The 24,229-nt window shown below is 42.7% G+C and overlaps 1 protein-coding gene across 1 annotated transcript in view; it reads left to right on the plus strand.

Moving 5' to 3' along the window:
* Nucleotides 1–24,229, plus strand: part of LEKR1 (leucine, glutamate and lysine rich 1) — a 162,138-nt gene that overhangs the window by 88,550 nt on the left and 49,359 nt on the right. The window contains exons 5-6 of the mRNA XM_043996228.1: nucleotides 2,717–2,895; nucleotides 19,398–19,583. Coding sequence (XP_043852163.1) covers nucleotides 2,717–2,895; nucleotides 19,398–19,583 — 365 coding nt within the window. The remainder of the gene's footprint in view (nucleotides 1–2,716; nucleotides 2,896–19,397; nucleotides 19,584–24,229) is intronic.

Genomic DNA, 24,229 nt, shown 5'->3' on the forward strand with positions numbered 1-24,229 from the left:
TGAAACATACTCTCCACCTCCAAAGAAAGAACGGATATTGATGGAACAGACTGAAGCATGCTATTTTTCACATTCTTTCATTAAGTGACAAATATGGTGATGTTTTGCATGATCATGTATGTATAACCCATATTGGATTGTTTGCCGCTTCGGGAAAGAGGGGAGGGGACAGAAGGGAGAAGGGATTGAGATTGGAGCAGAAAAATATAAATAAAAATGTTTAACCTTAAAAAAAAAGGTGGTGGATGGGGTGTGCTGGGAAGGGTACAGGAAGTAGATATGTAATCTATATACACACACATAAATATCTATGTTGTGCATAAAAAAGAAGGGGTTGAATGAGTTGACCTTTGAGGTCTCTTCCAGTTCCAAATTTATGATTCTCTGACATTGTGTCTATGGGACATTGAGTTTGAAATGCCCGTAGCCATCTGCTATGGACCTAGAGCTCTTGAGGGAGGTTGGGTCTGAATACACAGCTCTGGGAGTCGTCTTTGTCTTCGTATGAGCTGATGCTGTCACCAAGAAAGACAAGAGCCCGGAGGGGAGCCGCTAGCCAGAGGGCCTGACAGCAATCAGGATCTAGCCCAGAAGAGGAAGGAGTGATAGGAGAAGGGAGTGGCAGCACAGGGCACTTGGGAGAAGAGGAAAGCGGGTGTCAGGAAGGGGGTGGTGATGAGCAGTAGCCAGCGCAGGGCCCAGTCGTGTCTCCTACAAGGAGGCACGGTTGCTGTATGTTTGTGGGTGTTATTTGTGACCACAATTAGAACTGGAAAGAACCTTAGAAGTTATCTAGGCCAAACCCTTTCCACAGTCCAGGGCCATCCAGGTCACAGCAGCAGAGCTGAGATTTAAACCCAGAATCTCCCGATCTGACTCATGCTGCTTCTATGATATCAAACTTTCAAATGGAGCCCTGGTCAATTGGGAGCTCTTTGCATGTTGGCAGTTTTTAAAAGCTGAATATCTTAAATTATCTAATATTCTTTTTGTAACATGCTAGTTTATATTGGCATGATTAGTGTGGATTTGAGGGTGATTTCAGCCTTCTAGCTAACGCCCTTTTAGTTATTTTCCCAAGACACCTTGGTAATTTTTTCTTCTTCCCCCCAAAATTAAAAAATCCTCTTGAAAAAGTCATATTGATTATTTTTACATCTCTATCCCTTCCCAAACCATTTCAGTAGAAGCCTCTCTGGTAACAAAACACAGGTAAGCAAAATGACCTGACACATTAAACATGCCTGTCATCGGGGGTTTCCTTCTTTGAACACCATAAGGCTGCCACCTTTCTTCATGGAGGAAGGAGGCACGCCCTATTCTCAGTCCTTTAGAATGGGAGACTGCTCGTGCATTGATACGTGGTCTGGAATCTTGTCCTATTGCTTCTCTTACAGTGGCGTGGTCATTGTGGAGATTGTGTTCTTGCTTACTTGACTTACTTTGCTCTGTATCAATTGCTCTAGGTCTTCCCAAGTTTCTCTGAATTCCCCATAGGTGTTGCTTTTGGTCTATAGCAGTGATCCCTTAGTATACTGCAGTATCTCCAGCCACTCCCCAACTGATGGGCCTTCTTGCTACCACAGAAAGTGCCATTGTCAACATTTTGGTATAAATGGGATTTTCTCCCTCTGTCTTTGACCTGCTTAGGATATAGGCCCAACAGTGGTGTTCCTGACTCAGAGCAGGGAGATCTTTTTTAAAACTCTGAACACACATTTATACATGTTTGGTTTTCTTTTTATTAAGATATTCTTCAAGAATTGAAATATGCTTCCATTGTTCATTCATTCATCTTTCAAAGGTGCTGATGAGCTTTTCCACAGACAAAACCCTGGAGGCAGGGCAGCTTAAGGAAAGCTTCTTTTCTTTTTAGTGATGAGGCTTTTAGTAAACCATACTGATGTTCCTAGTCCTTAGATTCTTCTTCTATGAGATGATCGTGCAGATTGTATCCTACCTCTTTCACGGGATCTACACAAAGCAAACACTTTGAAGCCGTTGGGTTGTTCGGCCCAAGATCATATCTTATTCCCTCAGTTTTTCCATCTGAAGGAAATCAGAGAAGACCTGAAAGACAGTGTGATGAGTTGAACTCATGGGACTTTTTACAGGAAAACAAGCCATAGAAAGTCAGAAACACATTTTATCCTGAGGGAGAAATGGATGACCACATTATATTCCATCTCCTTATATCCACATAAGCCAGGTTCCATGGGCTCTTAAAGATCATCTAGTCTGTCCCCCTAATTTTAAAGATGAGAAAACAGAGGTCCAGAAAGGGTAGGCAGGGAATAAGCAGCAGAGTCCAGATTCCGGAGCAGGCCTCCCAGCTCTCTGTGCAGGACCCGCCACTGGCACCAGCCTCATATTTTCCCTGCCAAAGTCTTTGCCATTCTTGTGTAGGCACAGGCACAGAATGTGTGGATTCCATTGTGTTTCTAACTACAATCTTATGTTCTAAACCATTTTTAAAAATTTTAAGAATTTTTGAGCATCCAGAATACAGATGGGAAAGAAAGAACTTTTGTTGTTGAGGAAACAGCAAACTAAGATAACCGAATGTCTGTTGAGATCATTGACTGTTTCTTCTTAGATTTCAAGGAATAATAGTACAGAAAAAAGCTGGAGCATGACATTATTTTCTAACAGAATCAGTCCTTGTCACCTTCCAAATCTGAAAACTCCCTCCTGATGCCATTTCCTTTTCTTCCAGTAAGAAGCTGGAGCAGCACCACGCGATGCACAAGAAGACACTCCTGTTACTCAAGTTTGCCAAGAGAGAGCTAGGGAGCATTAAAAATGAAGTCACTTACACGCTCCAGAGCTGGATTTCTCTGAGTGAGGAGATGTCGCTGCAAATTAAACACATGAGTGAAAGAGCGGTTTTGACAGGTTTGTCGCATCTCTCTCTGCATACAATGGCCTCTTTTCTTGAGTGGTGGAACATGAGTTAATGAGAGATTTTTTTTTCAATATGTGAAGCAAAAATGAGGATAGTTTTCTTCCCTATTATTGTTCTTCCTCCCCACTCTCTTTTTCTTTAGCACAACCCTTCCTGCCACATGACATACATTTATTCATGTAATTATATTTTATGTTCGAGTTATGTATGAGTTATATTTTCTCATGAGTTTCTTCCTAAATTCTCTACCCTCAAATTCCTTTCTTATCCATTATTTCTATGTATGAGAATCTGGCCACATATGTATGTATGAGAAAGGCAAGAATTTGGAACAAAGAATTGAAGTAGAAGGTGATAGATGGGTTCTAATGCAGTTGTTTTGTTTTGTTTTGGGGGGTAGGGTAATGAGGGTTAAGTGACTTGTCCAGGATCACACAGCTAGTAAGTGTCAAGTGTCTGAGGTCGGATTTGAACTCAGGTCCTCCTGAATCCAGGGCCGATGCTTCATCCACTGAGCCACCTACCTGCCCCTGTGTTGTGCTTCTCGTTGCCCTTCCCTTTCCTAATATTTACATGGGAGACTGAAATGATTTGTACTGAGGGAAAAAACCTGACATGCTCTAGACCCACACAGCCCTTGGGAAGTTTCTTTGGCAGAATCTCTTTTCTAAAATCAATATTAAGGGCACAGAATGCCATTGTAGGGTTTCATGGAAGTGACTAGGAATTTTTGATCCTACATCAGACAGAGACTTGCGACCAAGTGAGCAAGAAAAAATAGGTCCAAAGATAGAAATCCCCTATGCTCTAGTTAGCCAGCTGTCTTGTGCTCTAAAGAGCTTGGCCTGTGGGGATGGCTCTTTTGGAGAAAAAAAATCTGATCATGGCTAAAATTCTGGGAACTGAAATATCCCTTTCTTTTAGGGAATAAAACCCCAACATCTCTGAATTTTCTCCCAATCTAAAGACTGGCCGCAGAAAAGCTTAACTTTCTGGGTTCTAAGCTCAAATAGAGGTGGAAGAACCTAGTTTTTGTTTTCTGGAGAGAGAAAGGAGCACTTTATCGGAAGACTTCACTCGAAGCCAGAAACAGGAAGACAAGAGAGGATCCACCACAAAGTGCTCAGCAGAGACCACCTACCACAAGAGACCAGGGGAAGCAGCCTGCTGACTCACATCCATAACAGAAGCATTGCTGAACTGTTAGGGCTGGAGTATGAATGGTTCCTTTACATGTAGGCCCTGGCCATAGATGTTAAAGTGTGTGCCCTTCTAGGCCTGAGTTCTGGCCACACATGTTTTCTCCATGTTTATCCTTCCACACACGTCTTAAATGTATCTATTCTTGGCAGTGTTGGTATTTGTATGAGGGAAATGTTTCATTGCTTCATTTACTACCATACTATTTCATCAAATGTTTTGCTAGCCAACTAGTAAAAAACAAACAACCATGGGGGTTCTTGAACCAGGGTATTGAGTAAGTATGTAATCATAGAATATCTTGAACTCAGGGTAGTTTTTTCTGGGAGTCATCTTTGAGAGGATTGTACCTGAAATACTATAATTAAATCTGTCAAATGGCATAATTCAGAAGAATTATCTGGGTGAAGAGGCTGGCAGAGTCTTCTTCTAGACTGAAAAAAAATTAATGGACTAGCATTATATCTAAGTGCTATGACTCAAATCTCTGTCTTTTCCAGGGGGATAAAGTTTGGGACAAAGATTTCAGTCCTTGGTTACTCTTAAGTGGAAGAAGAATGGCCTATATCTTAAACTCATCAAATTAGTCCTTTCTCACCAATTGCTGGTTACACAAAAGACCGTCACAAATGGTGAAGATGGAATCATTTATCCAAGCAAACAGAAGTCAGAGAAGTTATGCAGACAGGTCTTTGTCTGTACTTATAGATATATATGCACCATATAGCACACAAGAGAAGATGAGTGCTTTATTTGGGAACAGGATAAGATCTTGGCTCAGACCAGAGAGGAGGCCTGATCTTACCCAATGCAAAGCCATCTGCTAAGTCTATATGGAAACAAACTGGGAATCAGGGCATGCTGAAAAGCCAGATCCTTCTACATGTCCAAGGCTTCCATCCCATGCCCGCTGTCTGGCTGATTCTTCAGAGACACTGGTGCCAACTTCTTAAGTCCCTGACACAGGTCAACCCCATATTGGTCTCCACCCTTTAGGAGTCATAGCTCCCTCTATATGCAGCAGGTGGAACAACCCTTCAGAAGCATACATTCCCTTAATTTGTGTGTGTGTGTGTGAGGCAATTGGGGTTAAGTGACTTGCCCAGGGTCACACAGCTAGTAAGTGTTAAGTGTCTGAGGCCGGATTTGAACTCAGGTACTCCTGACTCCAGAGCTGGTGCTCTATCCACTGCACCATCTAGCTGCCCCCAGAAGCATACATTCTAACAGAAAAGACGCATATACATAAATTGAATCTGGAAGTCATAGGTCACCATTGGAGTTTATTGACTAGGAAGGAGAGTGACATGATCCCACCTACAGTTGAGGAAAATCCCTCTGGCATCAGGGTGAAGCCTATAGGAAATGCGAGAGAGGGATAGCTTCAGTAAGCATGCTTAAGTTGGATTTTGATCCGCAGAATTTAAGCAAACATTATGTTGTTCGCACATCTTAAGTTCAGTTTCAGAGTTACCACATTTATAGAAGAACAGTTGAAAGCTGGACCTCTGAAATCTTTAGCATCGTCGGAAGAGGAGACTCTAGGAAAAGTGCCCTGGACCTGGAGTCTAGGAGGTGTGGGTTTGGGGTTCACCTCTGACCTGTACTCACTCTGTGATCATGGAGAAGTTACCTAACCTCCTCCTCTGGACAAAATCTTACCTGTGGCATCTGCTCCACAGGAGTATTGTGGGGCTTGCATCTGACCACCTGCAGCTTGGCAAGCCTTTCCCCTCACATGAGTGTTGGAGGATTGAGTGACACTCCACAGAAACAGGCCCCCTAAACCATCCTTAGTGATGCAGAAAAGCACAAAGCAACATTATCTAGGTTCTATTGTGCTTTGATTTCTTTGGTTAAATATTTCTCAATTCTATTTTCATCTGCCTCAGGCTGCCCTGGGGAGTCTTGCAGGTGGCAGTGATGCCTCTGTTGTAGAGTATTAATCAACTTTCTTTTAGAAATGATCTGCTTGGGCAGCTAGGTGGTGCAGTAGATAAAGCACTGGCCCTGGATTCAGGAGTACCTGAGTTCAAATCTGGCCTCAGACACTTGACACTTACTAGCTGTGTGACCCTGGGCAAGTCGCTTAACCCCAATTGCCTCACAAAAATAAATAAATAAATAAATAAATAAAAATTATATATATATATAAAATGATCTGCTTAATGAACTTAATGAAGGTATCAGATGCTTCCTGTTTCTGAAGCACTGTGCTAGACCAGTGAAAGACACAAGGCAAACCCCCCTCAAAACCCAATGGGCTTCCGCCCTAAAGGAGATTATAATCTTGTCAGCCAGATAAGACAGCCATGAAAGGATCCCTAGCAACACCAAACAGTGTCTGAGTGACAAATGAGTGGCAGAGGAAATACAGTGATTGCAATTCTGTTTTCTTGTAGAAACTTGTAAGGAAATATTTTTAATTAATTGTGTGTGTGTATACACAAATGTGTATACATACATACATATACACACATATGTATACATATATATATACACACACTAAGGGCAAATGTGTAAGAACTTTATAAAATGTATAACTAAAGACTATTTAAATCCAAATCTGCCAACATTTTTACTGCTCTACTTAACTTCACCTGATTCTTTTTTTTTTTTTAATTTTTTTTTTTTGGTGAGGCAATTGGGGTTAAGTGACTTGCCCAGGGTCACACAGCTAGTAAGTGTTAAGTGTCCGAGGCCGGATTTGAACTCAGGTACTCCTGAATCCAGGGCGAGTGCTTTATCCACTGCGCCATCTAGCTGCCCCTTCACCTGATTCTTAAACCTGGCTTGTGTCCTTGCCTGTGTAAATCAATACCTGCTAAATCTGATTAAGTGAGGCAGCGGCTGGTAAGTACCAGGGCAAAGACAGGCTTTGTCTGCGGAGGCCTGAATGGGTTTGGGATCTGGGAAGCAGGCTCTTGTCCCCATGATATGGCCGGGAGCCAGAGAACCAGGTCTCCTGCCCTCCTCCTTCCACATCATGGACACTCTAAAGTGGGAGGGATCTTAAATCATCTCCCTGACAGCGTGGCCAGCTAAGGGTCATCTCGCCTGAGTGTCAGGACCCCCAGTGGGTGGAACCTCTCTACCCCTGACCTCCCCTTGGAGAAACCTTGCGGGATCTTTGTTCATCCAGCCTATATCAATGTCTCTGCAGCTTCTGACCTCTCTTCCAGCCACAGCCCGTCAGACCCTCATATGCCTGAGTCTCCTCAGCACCCCTCCTCCCTTCAGCTAATCCTCCCATGGCATGACCAGGCAGTCTCACCAGGCTGCTGGCTGCCCACCTTCCAGGCCCTCTCCAGCATGTTATCAATGCCCTAGAGGGCATTGTCTGAGTGGAGAGTGCCCTCTGTCACTCTGGACCGGGCTCACCTTTATACCTAGGGTCACATGAGTGGTTGTCAGAAGTACAGAGCTGACCCACGTTGAGCCTCCTGCCCAGCAAGGCAGCCTGAAGAGAGAGTTGGCCTTGGACTTTAGAAGACTTGGGTTTGAATCTTGCCTCCAAAAGTTATTGGCTGTGTGACTTTTGGCAGGGCACTCTTCTATGGAGTATCACTCTGAGCCTGAAAATTTTCTTCTATCAAATAGGAATAATAGCATATGGAGGACATAGATCATAGGCTTGTCGTGAGGTTTAAATGAAATGAGGAATGTGAAACCCAATGCAGACTGTAAAGAACTATGCCAGCAATTCGCATTGAAAATTCCAGATTTCTTTTCACAAGGACTTTTACCTGGTCACATCACATTCCAGCCATCTTCTATATGGGAAGGTTGATTTTTTTTTGAGCCCAGGTGTTGGCATTTTCTCCCTATATTGTGACTTATTAGATTCAGCCCAGTTTTCTTGCCTATTAAAGCCTTTTTAAAAAAAAAATGGATCCTGACTGTAACCTAGTGTTTTACAACTCAACTTGTTGTCCCCTGCAGATTTGATAATCATGGGATAGATGTCTTCCTCCAAATGTGGAATAAAACTTTTAAACAACACAGAGCCAAGGCTTGATCTTCTAGGGACTTCTCTTCAGGGTGACATCATTCCTGGAAGGATGAGTCTTTGGGACTGGTTGTTCAACCAGTTCCTGATCCACTTAATCTGTCCTGTCATGGAGCCCACATCTCACCATCTCGTCCACAAAGAAAGCATGAGAATACCTGCTTCAATGTTCTATTGACCTTTTAGGTGAACTTTATTTCTAGCAGTCCTGGTTATACCAGTCTAATTACCCTGTCAATAAAAGAAATTAACTCAGTCTAGCATAACCCATTATTTTTTTTTTTTTTGGTGAGGCAATTGAGATTAAGTGACTTGCCTAGTGTCACACAGCTAGTAAGTGTTAAGTGTCTGAGGCCGGATTTGAACTCAGATCCTCCTGACTTCAGGGCCCGTGCTCTATCCACTACACCACCTAGCTGCCCCTTAGCATAACCCATTCTTAAAGGAGCCAGGACAGTTCTTTGTGATCATGGCCCCCACATTATCATTAACCAGCCCTTTAATGAGATAGTTAATAGTCTTGCCAAGAATCAAAGTCAAACGCACTGGCCTGTAGTCCAGAATCTGCTTCCCTTCTTCCCCTCTCTCCCCACTCCACCCCCAACAATTTTGAGCATCGGAACAATGTTGGGTCTTCTTTGGTCCTACAGCAGCTCTCCTACTCTCAAGGTTGATTCAGCAATCACTGACTGTGGCTTCATCGTCATATCTGTCAGCTCTTTCAGTCGCCTTAGATACAGCTTCTCTGGGCTTGGCACTTCGAACTCCAGAACAGCTGGGTGGCCTCTTATTGCTGCCCTATTTAGTAAACTATCAGCTTTGTTCTGTCTTATCAGAGAACACCAGAGTTTGAAGGGATTGCAGCTGCCATTTTTTCCAACTCATATCTGACAGAGAATTCCCGCTCCAGCACATCCAAGTGGTCCTCTGGCCTTTGCTGGAAGACCTTTGTTGAGGGGGCGTCTCATCATCTGAAGTAGCCCCTTCAACATAACTCCATTGCTGGGAAGTCTGTCCTTATGAAAAGCTTAAATTTTCCTCTTTGCCACTTCCACCCATTACTCTTTGTTCTGTTCTCTGGGGCCAAACGTATCAAGTGGAATCCCTCTTCCACATGGTAACTTCAGATACTTGAGGTAGCTAACGTGCCCTCTGAGTCTTGTCTTTTCTGGGAGAAACAGCTCTGATTCCTTCAACCAATCATCATGTGGCCTCTGGCACTTTTGTAGATGGATACTCTATTATTTATGCTGTTCTTCCAAGAGTTTTGGGTGGGGAAGTACCCCCCAGTTGACGCAATCATAGTCTGGGGAAGATAACAGGGGTTATATTATGCTAAACTAAATGCAAAAATGTGCCTATATCCTATTATCTCTTTACAAAGTATGAAAAATTTCTCCTGATTAAATTGGAAAGACAGCTGGCCATTGGAGAGCCAAAGATTGGCTATGTCCCTGGTGGCCTTTAAAAAGACGAGCCTGAATTCTTGGAAGTAGTCAATGGTCATTGGAGTCAGGAAACCATTTTGTGAAATGTGACTCCTGTTCCTTTAACACAGGGCAAAGAGGGAAGAGGGTATTTCTCTTCCTTCCTCCCCCCCCCCATCTTGTTATTAGAAATAGATAAAAAGGTCATTGGGTTGAATGCTGAGGTCATTTGTGGTCTCGGAGAAAGCATTTTCTTTAAAGTAGAAGGGACAGAAACCAGGTTAAACCTTCTAGAAAGTTGGCAGTGAGGAGTATGGGAGGCAGGTGTGGCAGTCTCTTGACAGAGTAGTATGGTGAAGAGTGTGTGTGTGTGTGTGTATGTGTGTGTGTATGTATACACATATACATATATACACACATATATGCATATACATCGGTCATAGATAAAACTATAGAGGAGGGCATTGAGGTTTTTAGAGGGCTTAACCTTGGCACCCATCCTTCCAAGGTCAAAGAGGAGAATATAGGTGAGGATATTGAAAAGATATTGAGGGGGCAGCTAGGTGGTGCAGTAGATAGAGCACTGGCCCTGGATTCAGGAGGACCTGAGTTCAAATCCAGCCTCAGACACTTGACACTAGCTGTGTGACCCTGGGCAAGTCACTTCACCCTAGGTGCCTCACAAAAAAAAAAGAAAAGATATTGATATTTAGTGAAAATTTTTGAGTACAGCAGAGCAGTTCAGAAGGTTCACAATGACTAATTTTCTTTGTAAAGTAAGAATGAGAAGCTATGCTGAGATTGAACGATGCTGATGATTAGAACATCATTTAAGGGGAATGCAATGGTTAGTTAGCAATGAATCAAAGATGAGATCTGATCCAGTTGTTATAAGTATTTTTCACTTTATGCAGTAGATGTTTACAAAAAAGCTTTATACATACGGAATGCCTCTAAATCTAATTAGGATAATGCACCAAATGCTCTTTCAAGATATTTGGCAGTGAATCATATTCTAAAGTGAAGAACTTCTTTTTGATTATAAGAATTTTACCTTAAAATATCTCTTTATAAGCTGTGGGAAAATTGGAACACTAATCCATTGTTGGTGGAGCTGTGAACTGATCCAACCATTCTGGAGAGCAATTTGGAATTATGCCCAAAGGGTGATAAAGCTGTGCATACCCTTTGACCCAGCAATACCACTTTTGGGTCTTTTTCCCAAAGAGATCATGGAAGGGGGAAAGGGACCCACATGTACAAAAATATTTACAGCTGCTCTTTACGTGGTGGCAAAGAATTGGAAGTTGAGGGGGTGCCCATCAATTGGGGAATGGCTGGACAAGCTGTGGTATATGAATACAATGGAATACTATTGTGCTATAAGAAACGATGAGCAGGAGGAGTTCAGAGAAACCTGGAGGGTCTTGCGTGGGCTGATGATGAGTGAGATGAGCAGAACTAGAAGAACATTGTACACAGTAACATCAACATTGAGTGTTGATCTACTGTGATGGACTATATTCTTCTCACCAATGCAATGGCACAGAAGAGTTCCAGGGAACTCGTGATGGAAGAGGATCTCCAAATCCAGGGAAAAAAAAAGAACTGTGGAGTATAGATGCTAAATGAACCATACTATTTCTTTTGTTTTTGATGCTGTTGTTTTTTTCTATTTAGAGGTTATCCATCATTGCTCTGATTTTTTTTTCTCTTATAACATGACTAATGCAGAAATAGGATTAATGTTATTATGTGTGTATATATATATATATATAAAACCTATATCAGATTACCAGCTGTCTAGGGGATGGGGGAGGGAGGGGAGGGAGGGAGAAAAATCTGAAATTGTAAAGCTTGTATAAACAAAGGTTGAGAACTATCTTTACATGTAACGGAAAAAAAATACTTTATTAATTAAAAAATATCTCTTTATAAGTTTAAACGTTCATAGATAGGTGGATTTGAAAAATATGGGATACTTAAAATTTTTTTTCAAATTAATGTAAAAGACATTACATATTTGTACTAAGCTATACTTTGTTCACGTGTAATCAATATTTTCTCTACCCCCTTCCCCATGCCAAACTGATGGTTGACTTGTACTTTTACAATCAAAGTCTAAACCAATACTCAATAAGGGATCAAGACCCCCAGTGTAAACACCACAAAGGCAGACTAAATTTTTTTTATGGACTCCTGCCTATCAGGAGTTGACTAGAGGGGCAGCTAGGTAGTGCAGTGGATAGAGTACAGGCCCTGGAGTCAGGAGAACCTGAGTTCAAATCTGGCCTTAGACACTTGACACTTACTAGGTGTGTGACCCTGGGCAAGTCATTTAACCCCAATTGCCTCACACACACACAAAAAGGAGTTGACTAGAGAGATGTGTTTAATGCAGTCACAGTGATTCTTTGATTTAAGTTTTTAGTGGTTTCTACACTAAATTAAACATCTCAATTGATGGGCCTTGGGATACTTCAGAAATTAATATCTACCTGATTGGAAAAGTGTTAGGATCTTGGATTCATGTTCTTCTGGGAAACCATTTAGCTATTTTGCTGAAAAATTCATTTTTTTATTTAATAAATATTAACTCATTCTTTGGAAAGTCCTGTACTTTGTACTTAGCAAGAAGATTCAAAGAGAATATAGTACAGCCACGTGCTCAAGTAGCTTACAGTCTAGTAGGCTGGAAAAGTCTATTCCCAAATCAGTCACTTTCATTTGAGGTATTACAAAGTACTGTAAGTGAGGCATAAGGGAGAGGAGACAATGGAAAGAGCGGAGACAGAGACATCCAGAGAGACAGAGCTTTCTCTCTCAAAGACAGAGAGCAACAGAGACAGAGAGTTCATTTCTGGCTGAGGGGATCAGACCAAGTGATATCAGAGCTGAAGAAGAGATAAGATTTGGCAGGCCACAATTTTGGAGAAAGGTTCTAGGGGGAAAGAATGGCATGAGCAATGTCAGAGAAGCAGGAGAATGGAAGAGGGATTTGGAAAATGGCATAGAATCCAGTTTGGCTGTGACATAGAAGAGTTGGAGAAAATAGGGTCAGAAAAATAGATTGAAACCAAAGCATGGTGGGCTTTCAATGCCAATCTAAGGAGTACAGGCTTTATGAAGTGTCCAGTGGGGAACCATTGAAGATTTCTGAGCTAGGGGACTGACAAAGAACAACATTTAGGAAAAATAATTTGCCACTAATGTAAAGGATGAATTAGAGTGGGGCATGGGGAAAGATTGAAGTGGCAGAGAGCAAAATGAACTATTTAGAAATATAACAAATGGGGGTTAGCTAGGTGGCACAGTATATAGAGCACTAGCCCTGGATTCAGGAGGACCTGAGTTCAAATCCAGCCTCAGACACTTGACACTTACTAGCTGTGTGACCCTGGGCAAGTCACTTAACCCTCATTGACCTGCAAAAAAACAACAACACCCCCCCAAAAAAACCAAAAAAAGACAAATGAAGGCATAGTTTTTTTTTTAAATGGCATTTCATTTGCTGCTGTAAAGAACTAGTATAAGTATTTGTTTAAAAACAATTGCATTTAGTCTAATTGTATTAAAAAGTTGAATAAAACAAGAGCCTGACATTTTAAGAGATTGATTTTTGTATAGACTCAGGACAAGAGGAGAAATCAGGATGCAGGAACAGAGTCTGCAGAGTTTCTTCATTTTGCTATGATATAAATGGAGTAGATGCAGGCAGAGCCTGGACTAGACATAAACAGGGTAAATAATCACTGAAGGTTTGGCACACAGGGGATCGCATCAATGGACACTTCAAAAAATGTCTTAAAACATTTTTAAAATTGTATCACCTTCATTTCCAAATATCTCTCCTCCCTCTCCAAACCAGTAAGTCACCGGTTGTAAGAAAGATTAAAAAAAGAAGAAAGAGCAGATTTGCAAAACCAATACATCAGCTGCATCTGATAGTGTATCTAGTCTTCCATAGCCATAGTCCCTCATCTGTGCAGAGAGGAAGGAAATGCATTTTCTCAACTCCTTTCTAGGGCAAAGCATGGTCATTCTAATTATAGCATCCAGTTTGGGCTTTTTGTTCTTTATTTTTATATTGTTGTAATAATTCTGTATAATATTTTCCTTGTTCTAATTATTTCATTTCATATTGGTTCATATAAGCATTTCTAAATTATTTACATTTATTATTTCTTACAGAACAATAATTTTGCATTATATTCATCCATTGCCATTTATTTTGCCATTTAAAAATTGCTGGGCATGTGCCTCTTTTCCAGTTATTTGCTAATTCAGAAAGGGTTGCTATGAAGATTTGGGTGTCTTTAGAACCTTTCTTTCTCTCTTTGGCCCCCTTAGCGTATTTGTCTTCTAGCAGACTGTGGGTCCAAGAGTACTTCACTTTTTAAAACTTAATTCCAAATTATCTTATAGAATGATTAGAACAAATCACATCTTCATCAAGAGTGTATTAGTTTGTCCATCTCTTCAATATTGACTATTTCCATTTTTTGTCATCTTTGCCAAGGGTGTAAAGTGAAATCTTGTTGTTGTTTTGATTTGCATTTCTTTTTTTGAAGCAGTCTTCCATATAGTTTTTAATAGTTTACAATTTTTCCTTTGAGTACAGTTTATTCATGTCCTTTGACAACTTATCCTTTAGGGAATGGCTCTTAGTCTTATATATTTCTATTATTTTTCATATATTTACATGCTTATTATAATTGTATATGTATATATGTGTGTGAATATACATATATACATATTTAATATCAGCCCCTTATCAGAGATTGGTTGTATTCACTGGGCATATTATTCTCCTGGTTCTGCTTACTTCCCTCTGCATTACTTTATTTAAATCATCCTATCCTATGAATCTTTGTCATTGTTTCTTACAATATAGCCAATAATCCATTTTATTTGTGTCCCGTAATTAATTCAAAACTCAGCTTCTTAACACTACTGTAAATTTTCAGTTCTTATGAAACTATAATCCCTGTAGAATCCAAGGTAACCGAAGAGGCCACATCTATGGTGGATACAATTAGGAGATGACAGTATGCCAAGGAATGTTTTCTCCTCTCATTCTTTTCTTACAACTTGGCTTCTGACCTTATCATTCCACCCAGAGTTTTCTCTCCAAAGTTACCATTGTTGCCAAATCCAATGGCCTTTTCCCAGCCCTCATTCTTCTTGCCTTCTCTGCAGCCTTTTGACAGTGCTGGTCACTAGCTCCTCCTTGATATTGGCTTCTCTCCTGACTCCCTTCCTATCTATCTGACTGCTCCTTCTCAGCCTCCTTGATTGGATCTTCTTCTAGATCATGCCCTCTAACCACAGGTGTCCCTCAGGGTTCCGTCCTGAGTCCTCTTCTCCATCTGCTTCCTTGGATTTCCTTAGCATTTCTTTGTTAATGATTCTCAAGTCTACTATCCATCCTGCCCCAGACTCTCTGCTGACCTCCAGTCTTGCATCTCAGACTGCCTTTCAGACATCTGAAACAGGGTGTCCAATAGACCTCTTATGCTCAATATGTCCAAAGTGGAACTCATTATCTTTCCTTCTAAACCCTCCCCCCCCTTCCCTATGACTGTAGGGTAATAGCATCCTCCCAGTGCCTAAGGCTCACGACCTTAGAGTTATCCTGGATTCCTCACCATCCCAGTAGACTTCATTTCCACATCTCTGCAGTATGCCCCCTTTCTTCCTCTGACACTGCTGCCCCCACTTTGGTGCAGACCCTCATCACCTCAATGCCAGCAATAGCTGTTGGAGGGCCTGTTTGCCTAAAGTCTCTCCCCACTCCAGTCATCATTCAGCCACCAAAGTGATTTTCCTAGAATGCAGGTTCAATCATTCACCCTTCTTTTTTTTTTTTTTTTGCGGGGCAATGGGGGTTAAGTGACTTGCCCAGGGTCACACAGCTAGTAAGTGTCAAGTGTCTGAGGCTAGATTTGAACTCAGGTACTCCTGAATCCAGGGCCAGCACTTTAACCACTGTGCCATCTAGCTGCCCCCATTCACCCTTCTTACTCAGTCAACTACAGTGGCTCCCTATTTCCTCCAACATCAAATACAAAATGCTCTGTTTGGCATTCAAAGCCCTTGGCAGCCTCATCCCCTTCTACCTTTCCAGTCTTGTTTGTTTGTTTGTTGTTTTGGGGGTTTTTTTGGGGGGGGGGCAATGAGGATTAAGTGACTTGCCCAGGGTCACACAGCTAGTAAGTGTCAAGTGTCTGAGGCCAGATTTGAACTCAGTTTCTCCTGAATCCAGGACTGGTGCTTTATCCACTGTGCCCCCTAGCTGCCCCCACCTTTCCAGTCTTTTTACACTTTACTTCCTGACATGTAATGGAGTCTTCAGTGCAGTGATGCCTGATTTTTCCTTGAATCTCTTGACTCCTGGCTTCCTTCCATTCCTGGAATGTTCTCTTTCTTCTACTCCCCCTATTGACCTCCCTGGTTTCTTTAAGTCCCAGGTAAAGTCCTGTCTTCCACAGGAAGTCTTCCCCAACCCCCCTTAGTTCCAGTGCCTTCCCTGTTAATTCTTTTCTATTTATCCTATATATGGTTTGCTTTGTATGGATTTGTTTACATGTTGTCTGCCCCATTAGATTGTAAACTCTCTGAGAACAGGAGCTATCTTTTGCCTCTTTTTGTATCCCCAGCACTTAGCACAGCACCTGACGCACGATAGGCCCTAAATAAATATTTATTGGTTGGTCGATGATCAGCTGGTAAGGCTCAAATACCTGGTGTAGCTGCCTCTTAAGTTCCAAAGCCATCACATAATAATTCAATGTCAGCTCCTCTGATGGAAGAGAAAAGGAGTCATATAGTGTGAGCCAGGGGATAGCCAAGAGGGTGTCAGTATTCTGCTTATCCCCAGGGAAGGCTACAAGTTCTAGGCCTCCAGCACACCCGGAAAAGACTCCAAAGAGATAGCCGAGAGTCACTCAGGATGAGAAGGAATGGCTGGGTGGTGATTGGCCCTTTGAGAGAAAGAAAAGAGGGATTAGCAGAAAGTAGACATTAGAGATAATGATCATCTCCATGATTTAAAGGCAATAAGGGAGCACCTTAGAGTTTTGCCACACTAAACTACTAAACCAAAACAATCCAGTGAAAAGACATCACTGTTTACTTGTTGATGATCCCTCAAGGTCAAGGATACTGTGTAGAGAAAGGGAAATCACCTCTGTAGGTCTACCCTTGCCACTTCAATATCAGCCTAGTGATAGAAACACCACAACTAATTCCTAACTATAAGCACTGAGATCTTACAGTAGTTTTCCATGTGCGAGGATAAAATCGACATAAATTTGTGTTACAGATTCCTTTCTTTCTAATGTCAGATAGAAAGTCACATTGACATAAGGAGTTATTTTAGTGACTGATAGCAGTGTACATTTACAGAGTCAGCATGCAAACCCACTAGTGTTATTTCACCAAATGATAAATACATATCAGTGTGTGCCCTCTATCCTCTTCAGTGTCATTCTGACTTATACATAGAGAGAAATTGTTAGGGTACAGTACAGTTTATTCAGCCAAGAGAAGCCACATTTATAGCTTTTTTCAAAACTCAAAAGAAATTGTAGTTACAAAGAAATGCCAGTTTTTCTTTAATATTTATTTTAAGAACAAAGTACAATCTTTTTGAAACTGTGGCCTGGGATAAATTAGTGGTTTTCATGACATAATAAGTGGTTTCTCTAATTTTTCAATGTATAAGATAGTCAAATTTCCTTTACCTTTTTGTCTCTTGCCCTTTGGATCTCCAGTTCTTAAATGCAGGTTGAAAATATTGGACTGAACCCCATTTCCGTAGTTTCTTCTTATTTGTCTCCCACAAGGTATTTTCTGCTCAGGCAAAGCCCTACCCCCTCATGTTGGTCCATCTTCCTGGACGGTTTGGCCAGCTGTATATGATTTCTAAACTCTGGTCCTGCTCTCAGCTTGCATTGCTGCTGCTACAGCCACTCTCTGGTCCCACCCTCTCTGGGCCATACTGTTAGATTGCTTGTTGTGGTCACTGACTCATCTCATGTGGCTGCCTCTTTAGTCTCTGAGACCTGCTCCATATTACAGCACATATAATCAGTGTGGGGACAGGTGAATAGCACATGTCAATGGAATAAAGTTGGGCCAGGGGTTGGGTGAACGTCTGGCAAAGTACTGTCATCATGTACATTGAGTTTGCTCCCAAGATTGATCAGTCTTTATAAACACGTTTCCACTCTACTGTTCAGGAACTTAATTTACATGTCAAGTTGCTTTTAGAAAAAGTGGTTATGTCATTATAATTGAGAACTGTGTATTTTCCCTTGTAATTCCATGGAATTGAGCACTACTCCGAACTTGGTACAATACTTTGTAGTCAAGAAAGGGAAAAGGGATTAGTACTTGTTGCAATGAGTTTTCTCTGACAGTTTTATCAGCACCCAAATACAGAATCCAAGAGTTGGATGGAGCCTCAGTGGTCATGTCCTCTGGTCTAGACCTAAAAGGAAATGCACCATTGCCCTCCTGTCCGAGTGCTGACCCACCCCTTTCTTGAAATCTCAAAGGAGAGCAAGCCCATCCCCTCTCCAGGTAGACCCTTCCACTCTGGACAGCTCTTATTGCTAGCATGTTTTTCTAGTCCTCAAGCCTGCCTTTGTCTCTTTGCGTCTTTCACTCATTGCGTCTTTCACTCATTGCTCTTGGTCCTGCTCCCTGGGTTCAGTCAGAATGATCCTTCTCCCTCCTCCATCTGACAGCCTCTCAGACCCTTGAAGACAGCCATCATGCCCCCCCCCACCCCGAGTATTCTCTCCTCTAGCCTTAACATCACCAACTCATTAACCCAGCCCTTAGATAATGCAGACTCAAAGCCTTCCCCATCTGGCTGCCCCTTTCTCAGCCATTCTCTAGCTTGTCAGCGTCCCTCTTCAGCTCTGGTGGCCAAACAGAGGAGAACTGAGAACAGGCCGAGTGGCTTCCTTGTTTCTGGAAGTACACGTTCAGACCATTGGGGAATCTTCCTGCCCACTTTGCACCTGGACTGCCACATACTGGCACTCATCTTTCTTCTCTCCATTTTTATATGTTATCTGCCATTTATCCTTGTTCCTCCCTCACCCCTCGTCTAGCCTATCACCAGGCCACTTAGTTGTTTTTTTCTTTTATGGACCCTGGTCCTAGAAAAGCGATCGAAATTGTTGTTGTTACTGTTGTTTTGTCCTTCATGCTTGAAGAGGACCCTGATATTGGGAGGGGATGTCATGACTTGCAGTGAATGGATTTAAATGAGGCATTGCTGTGCAGTCACCCGCCTCACTCTCTGCTCGGGAGACATCTGGGTTCCAGTGGCAAGATAGACATCAGCATTACTGGAGATGGCCCCAGATATTTTGAGGCAGTGGGGGTTCAGTGACTTGCTCAGGGTCATGTAACTAGTGTCAAGTGTGTGAGACAGGATTTGAACTGAAGTCCTCCTGAATCCAGACCTCCTGAATCCAGTGCTCTATCCACTGCAGCACCTAGCTGCCCCAATTTAAATTGTAGAGAGCTTACAAAATGATGGACATTCGATTTCTTTAATAATGTCAGAATTTAATAAGCATGCTACATGGGGCATTAAATAATGATCTAGAATATCAAGAATTGCCTAAATAGTCTATACAATTTTGGGACTGGGACCTTTTGTCCTGGATTCTTTTTAGGAACCAAAATAGACCCTCAAGTCACACCTCTTTATTAGGTGACATCATACCCTCAGAAAAGTCATAAGTTGATTTTACAATCGAACAACCAGAGTTTGTAGAGAAATGTTTCAGCATTCAACCATTCACACCTCTTAATATTGATTTTTTCTTCACAGAAATGGCCAATCTGAATAAAACTTTATCAGTAGTCCAGCGAGATAAATTGCGCCTGGAGGAAGAAGTGAAAAATCTGAAGATAGTGTCGGATACGGCTTTGTTGAAATCACAACAGATTCAGGTGATAGGCCAGCAAGGAGTAGGCTTGTTGAACAGATGCCATGACCTTCAAAAGGAAATAATAGGTAAGAGAGAGACTTTTTTTGGTTCTCATAAGGAAATCATAAATATATAAATGCAAAGAAGCAGCTTCTAGAACTTGCCTTCCTTTATCATTACCAGAAGCACCCATTGTGCTTTTCAAGTTTAGGAAGAATATAAGCCTAAACGTTCATAGCAACAACAGATTATTCCAAACAATACTCAACCTTGGATGTGAGATTCATCTTTTTGTGTTATCTCTTGGATTCATAGGAAGCAAGATATTATTTTTAGGGGCAGAAACTTTTATCTCCGAGTATGAAGAATGAGATTAAGTTTAGGACTTTGAGGGAACACCTACATCCCAGAAAAATAGTCCCAGGTAGAATTCCTGTTGCACTCAGCCACATTTTGGAAACATTCAGCAAGTTGCACGTAGGACTGTATTTATTTTAAAATAATGGCCTTCAAGAGAAATGTCGAGCTCTATTTTTAAGCAGCTTCCTCAGCATATCAAGAAAATGCAATCACAAAGTCCCCGTGGTTTTTATAAAAATAACTTTCTGGATAGATACGAATATTCCTCAGATCTATATTTGGACACTTGGGCAAAGAGAACAGAGTGGTTTTTTTTTTCCCTGTCACTCCATTCCATTTTTGCCACTTCTACTTTAAAGGAGTTAATGTAATAAAAGCTTCAGTGTCAGCCTTTAACTTTGATGTTGTTTGGAGGAAATTTCTTGAACCCCACTGATCTTTACCTTGGGCTTCACCAAGGGTTGTAAAGTGAGCACCATCCCACGATAAGGGTTGTAACCATCTGTAAAAGGGAAGCTGCAGCTTCTTGTGACCTTAATGGGAGCCTAGTGGTTGTATTTGTCTGAACAAACACAAACTGGGATGAGATTTTGAAAAGAGTGAACACGGGCTTAGCACAGGGTTCTGATTGACCTCGGATTTTATGAAACTGCTGGGGACAGGGCGGATGTTGCCCCCTTTACTCCCATAGTCGTGTATGACAAACACTATATTACATTATGTAAAACGAAACAACTCCTGTATCGATCTCAGCAGCCTTGTTGTGAGTCAGCATTTTCATGTATGACTACATCCAAACTTGCTAGTACTCATGGGTGACAGATGCCACTTGATATGGATGATCAACTGAAGCTAAAGACCGTATTGCTGGAACAAGCAGAAGTTTTCATAATCCATAGGAAAACTAAAACTATATATTCCTGGGGCAGCTAGATGGCACAGTGGATAGAGCACCGGCCCTGGGTTCAGGAGGACCTGAGTTTCTGGTCTCAGACACTTAACACTTACTAGCTGTGTGACCCTGGGCAAGTCACTTAACCCCAAATGCCTCACTAAAAAAAAAAAAAAAACAACTATATATTCCTGCTTCGTACTTATTGTTTGAAGTTTGGCCAATGTGCAGGTGTTCTGTGGAAGGGCTTTTCTGTAGCTGTGTGTGTGTGTTTCTCTGTCTCACTCCCAAGACACCAAGTGTGGCCCTCTTTTCTTTACTCTGCACTATAGATCAATCAGTTAGTAGATGGACAAGTGGGTGGGCAGACGGACAGACGATAGATAGATGGATAGATAGAGACATAGAAAGATAGATAGATAGATAGATAGATAGATAGATAGATAGATAGATAGATAGATAGATAGATAGATAGATAGATAGATAAGTAGATAGATAGATAGAAAGATAGATAGGTAGATAGGTAGATAGATAGATAGATAGTGTGGGGTAGAGGAAAGAGGGATGGTTTGATGTCAGGAAAGTTCAGACCCTGCCTCCTCTACTCCCCATTTGACCATGACTAGGGCCATGTTCCTTAATCTCTTGGAAGCCCTGCAAAACTAGGAGGTACAGAGATGAAATTCATTAAAGGAGAATTAAATTGAAACCTAATCTAGGTATAGCAATAGGATGAAATAAACTGAGGTACTTTAAAGGAGTCCAGGTCTCTAGGCCTGGACAAATTGCATCCGAGGTGCTGGGAGATTGGAAACATGAAGATGTTGTCTAAATCTGGGTTTCAGAAGCCAATATATATCATACATTGTGAGCGTGAGTTAGAAGAGAGTGTGGAGATCACCAGGACCCAGAACATTTTTATTGAGACCATCACCTCCAGCCCACTTCATTTACCTTTTCAGGAAGAGGACTCTGGAAGTGGGGAACCGGCAGGAGGTCCTGGCGGACCTTGATGTGATGAAAGCACTTAGCCGAGTCTCTCCTAAGGGGTGAGGCCTCCCTCTCGTCAGAAGCTCTTTGCAGCCGAGCTGGATTGGTCTCCCGTCTTAGAACTAGCTAAGGGCACGGCACTCAAATTCAAAGGGATCCACTTAGTACAGATTAAAGGAGGCTGGGGAAAGTCAGTTATTGGAATTCACTTTTCCAAGCAGCAGCACAAGCGAATATGGGCTCAGCAAGATAATAGCCCATGATGCATGTGAAGATGTGTCAGAGCACAGCCCTGACCTTTTCAGGCTGCTGTCACAGAGGCCAGCCATAGCCTTCTGCAGGACAGATGAAGATGTGCGCCGAGAGAGGGCCCTTGTTGAGACAGATTGGGGGGACTGGGGAACCATGAAAATTCAGATGCAAGACATGGGGGCAGAGAGAGAAAGAGGGTTCAAGAGTCAGACTTTCCTTGAACAGACTGCAGAAATCCATCTGTTTCCTTCATCAGGAGGCTAGTGTGGCCTGATAGATGGAGTCTTGCCTCTTGTGCTTACTTAGCTGTGGTTGTATGGGGTGTTCTGGTGTGAGGGCTTCCTGAGCCCTTTCAGGGCTGTTCTTTCCCCCTTTGGTGCCCACCTGCCCCCCAACTCTCACCCGTGACTTGGAGAAGCCTAGCCATGAACAGTGGCCCTTCCCCAGTCTTGGCAGACAGGCTGAACCAGGCTGAGGGTGACTGACAAGCCTCGAACCCATCAGTGAGTTAAGGGGTGTCTGCATCAGGCATGTGAAGACTTCCCCCAGTGGAATGGGTGGATGAGAACTATTTGTTCCAACGGCCATGAAGGCACTGTGGAGCGCTGAGCACCTGGTCAGACATCGAAGATGCCAAGGTCATCTGGTCATCCTGACTTTTGTCCTGTCACTGTACATCAATGAAGCTGGAAGAGAGAGTGAGGCTGACAACTCTGCACAGCTCTGCCTCGTGTAAACCCAATTCGTCAGCAAGTCAAGATTCCCCTCATGATGCCTGTCATTGGTTCTCTTTGAAAGCGAAGGGTGAAGAACAACTGGAAACTTAGCTGTGTGGTCGTGTGTCATTTAAGCTCTCTGAGCCTCAGGGTCCCAACTGTGAAATGGAGATCATCATCTCTCTAGTTCTGCCCACCAGGGCAGCTGGGGGCTCCGAGAGGATGCGTGTGAACTGCTTTGTGTATCTCAGTTTCCTGTCACTGTTGGCAGCATTTGGATCACTCTGCAGCTTATTTCTCCCTCGTTCGGCTAAAATAAGCGTGCTTCCTTGAGTTTTATAGCCCCCCCACACACACCCCAAAGCATGAAACAATGCCGTTGTAATTAGCTCCTAGCTCTCAATCCTTCTTCCTGTTCACCTTCATTATGGACAGTCTGAGCTCTCATAACAAGGACAGCCGGAGCCTGGGCTCCAGGCAGGGCTGTGGATCCATGTTATACCGCTAGAAGCTCACCTTAGATTCCTCCCAATGGCAGCCTAATGAGAGAGGCACGTGGCACATGAACAGTGTGCAGTTTCAAGGCTACACTCGCAGTTCCTTACTAATGGTGTGGAATGAATTCCCCCCTTAGGTAACCCACAATCTGGAGCAAGCGGAAGAAACCATTTCCAGGCATCTGTGCCATAGCGATGACAACGAGGAGGCCCAGGGCAAGGCGAGAGAGGAATCAACTACAAGCACTGCCTCCACTGAATGGCGCCACCAGAGTCCTGTGCACCTGCTGTGAAATATGGGGGGATCCGATTTTTTCATCGTTTCTCATCCTTTTTTCTGTTAGCATCTAAATACTGAAATGATCAGGACATTCAAGAAAGTGTTTCACAAAATGCTAAGCAGAATGAAGCTGGAGTCCGTATCACTCGCTCCCACCTCTTCCTGGATGAACCTGTTGGGCCTGGGCCTGGTTGTGGCTTCAGTCTATACATGTGGCTCCTGTGGCTGCCTTAGCTGATGTCTAGACACAGTCCAGCCAGCGACAGAGAAGGGAAGGGGCCTGGTGTCCTCGTGTGCTCTGCAGGTGTGTGGATGGAGCACTGGATTGGAAGGCAGTGGACTGTGCCTTGACCCGGAGGTCGGCTGTTGCCTGTCTGTGTGAAGACAGGGAGCAAGTCACTCCTCTTTGTGTGCCTCACTGGAAAATGAGGACAGTGGGCTAGCTCACCTCCAAGCTCCTTCTAGCTCTAAATGGATGGCTGTTGGGGCCAGTGGTCTTGTCCTTCATGGCTAGATCAGCTTTGGTACTTTGACCCTGGCTTCCTGCCCCCAGGCCTGGGATGATGGCACAGGTCTTGTTCAGGAGTGGCAGGAATGGTCCATGGAGCTGCTAGCTCCTCACGTCCCAAAAGATCGGGGCGCTCTTGGGGGAGATCTTGTCCTTTGCTTGATGTCGCTTCTCACTTGAATCAGTTTCTTTGGATGTTTGCCTGCCAGCTTTAGGAAAGTAGGGCTGCTTTCATTC

Source organism: Dromiciops gliroides, chromosome 3, assembly GCF_019393635.1.
Source record: "Dromiciops gliroides isolate mDroGli1 chromosome 3, mDroGli1.pri, whole genome shotgun sequence".
NCBI classification, from domain to species: domain Eukaryota; kingdom Metazoa; phylum Chordata; class Mammalia; order Microbiotheria; family Microbiotheriidae; genus Dromiciops; species Dromiciops gliroides.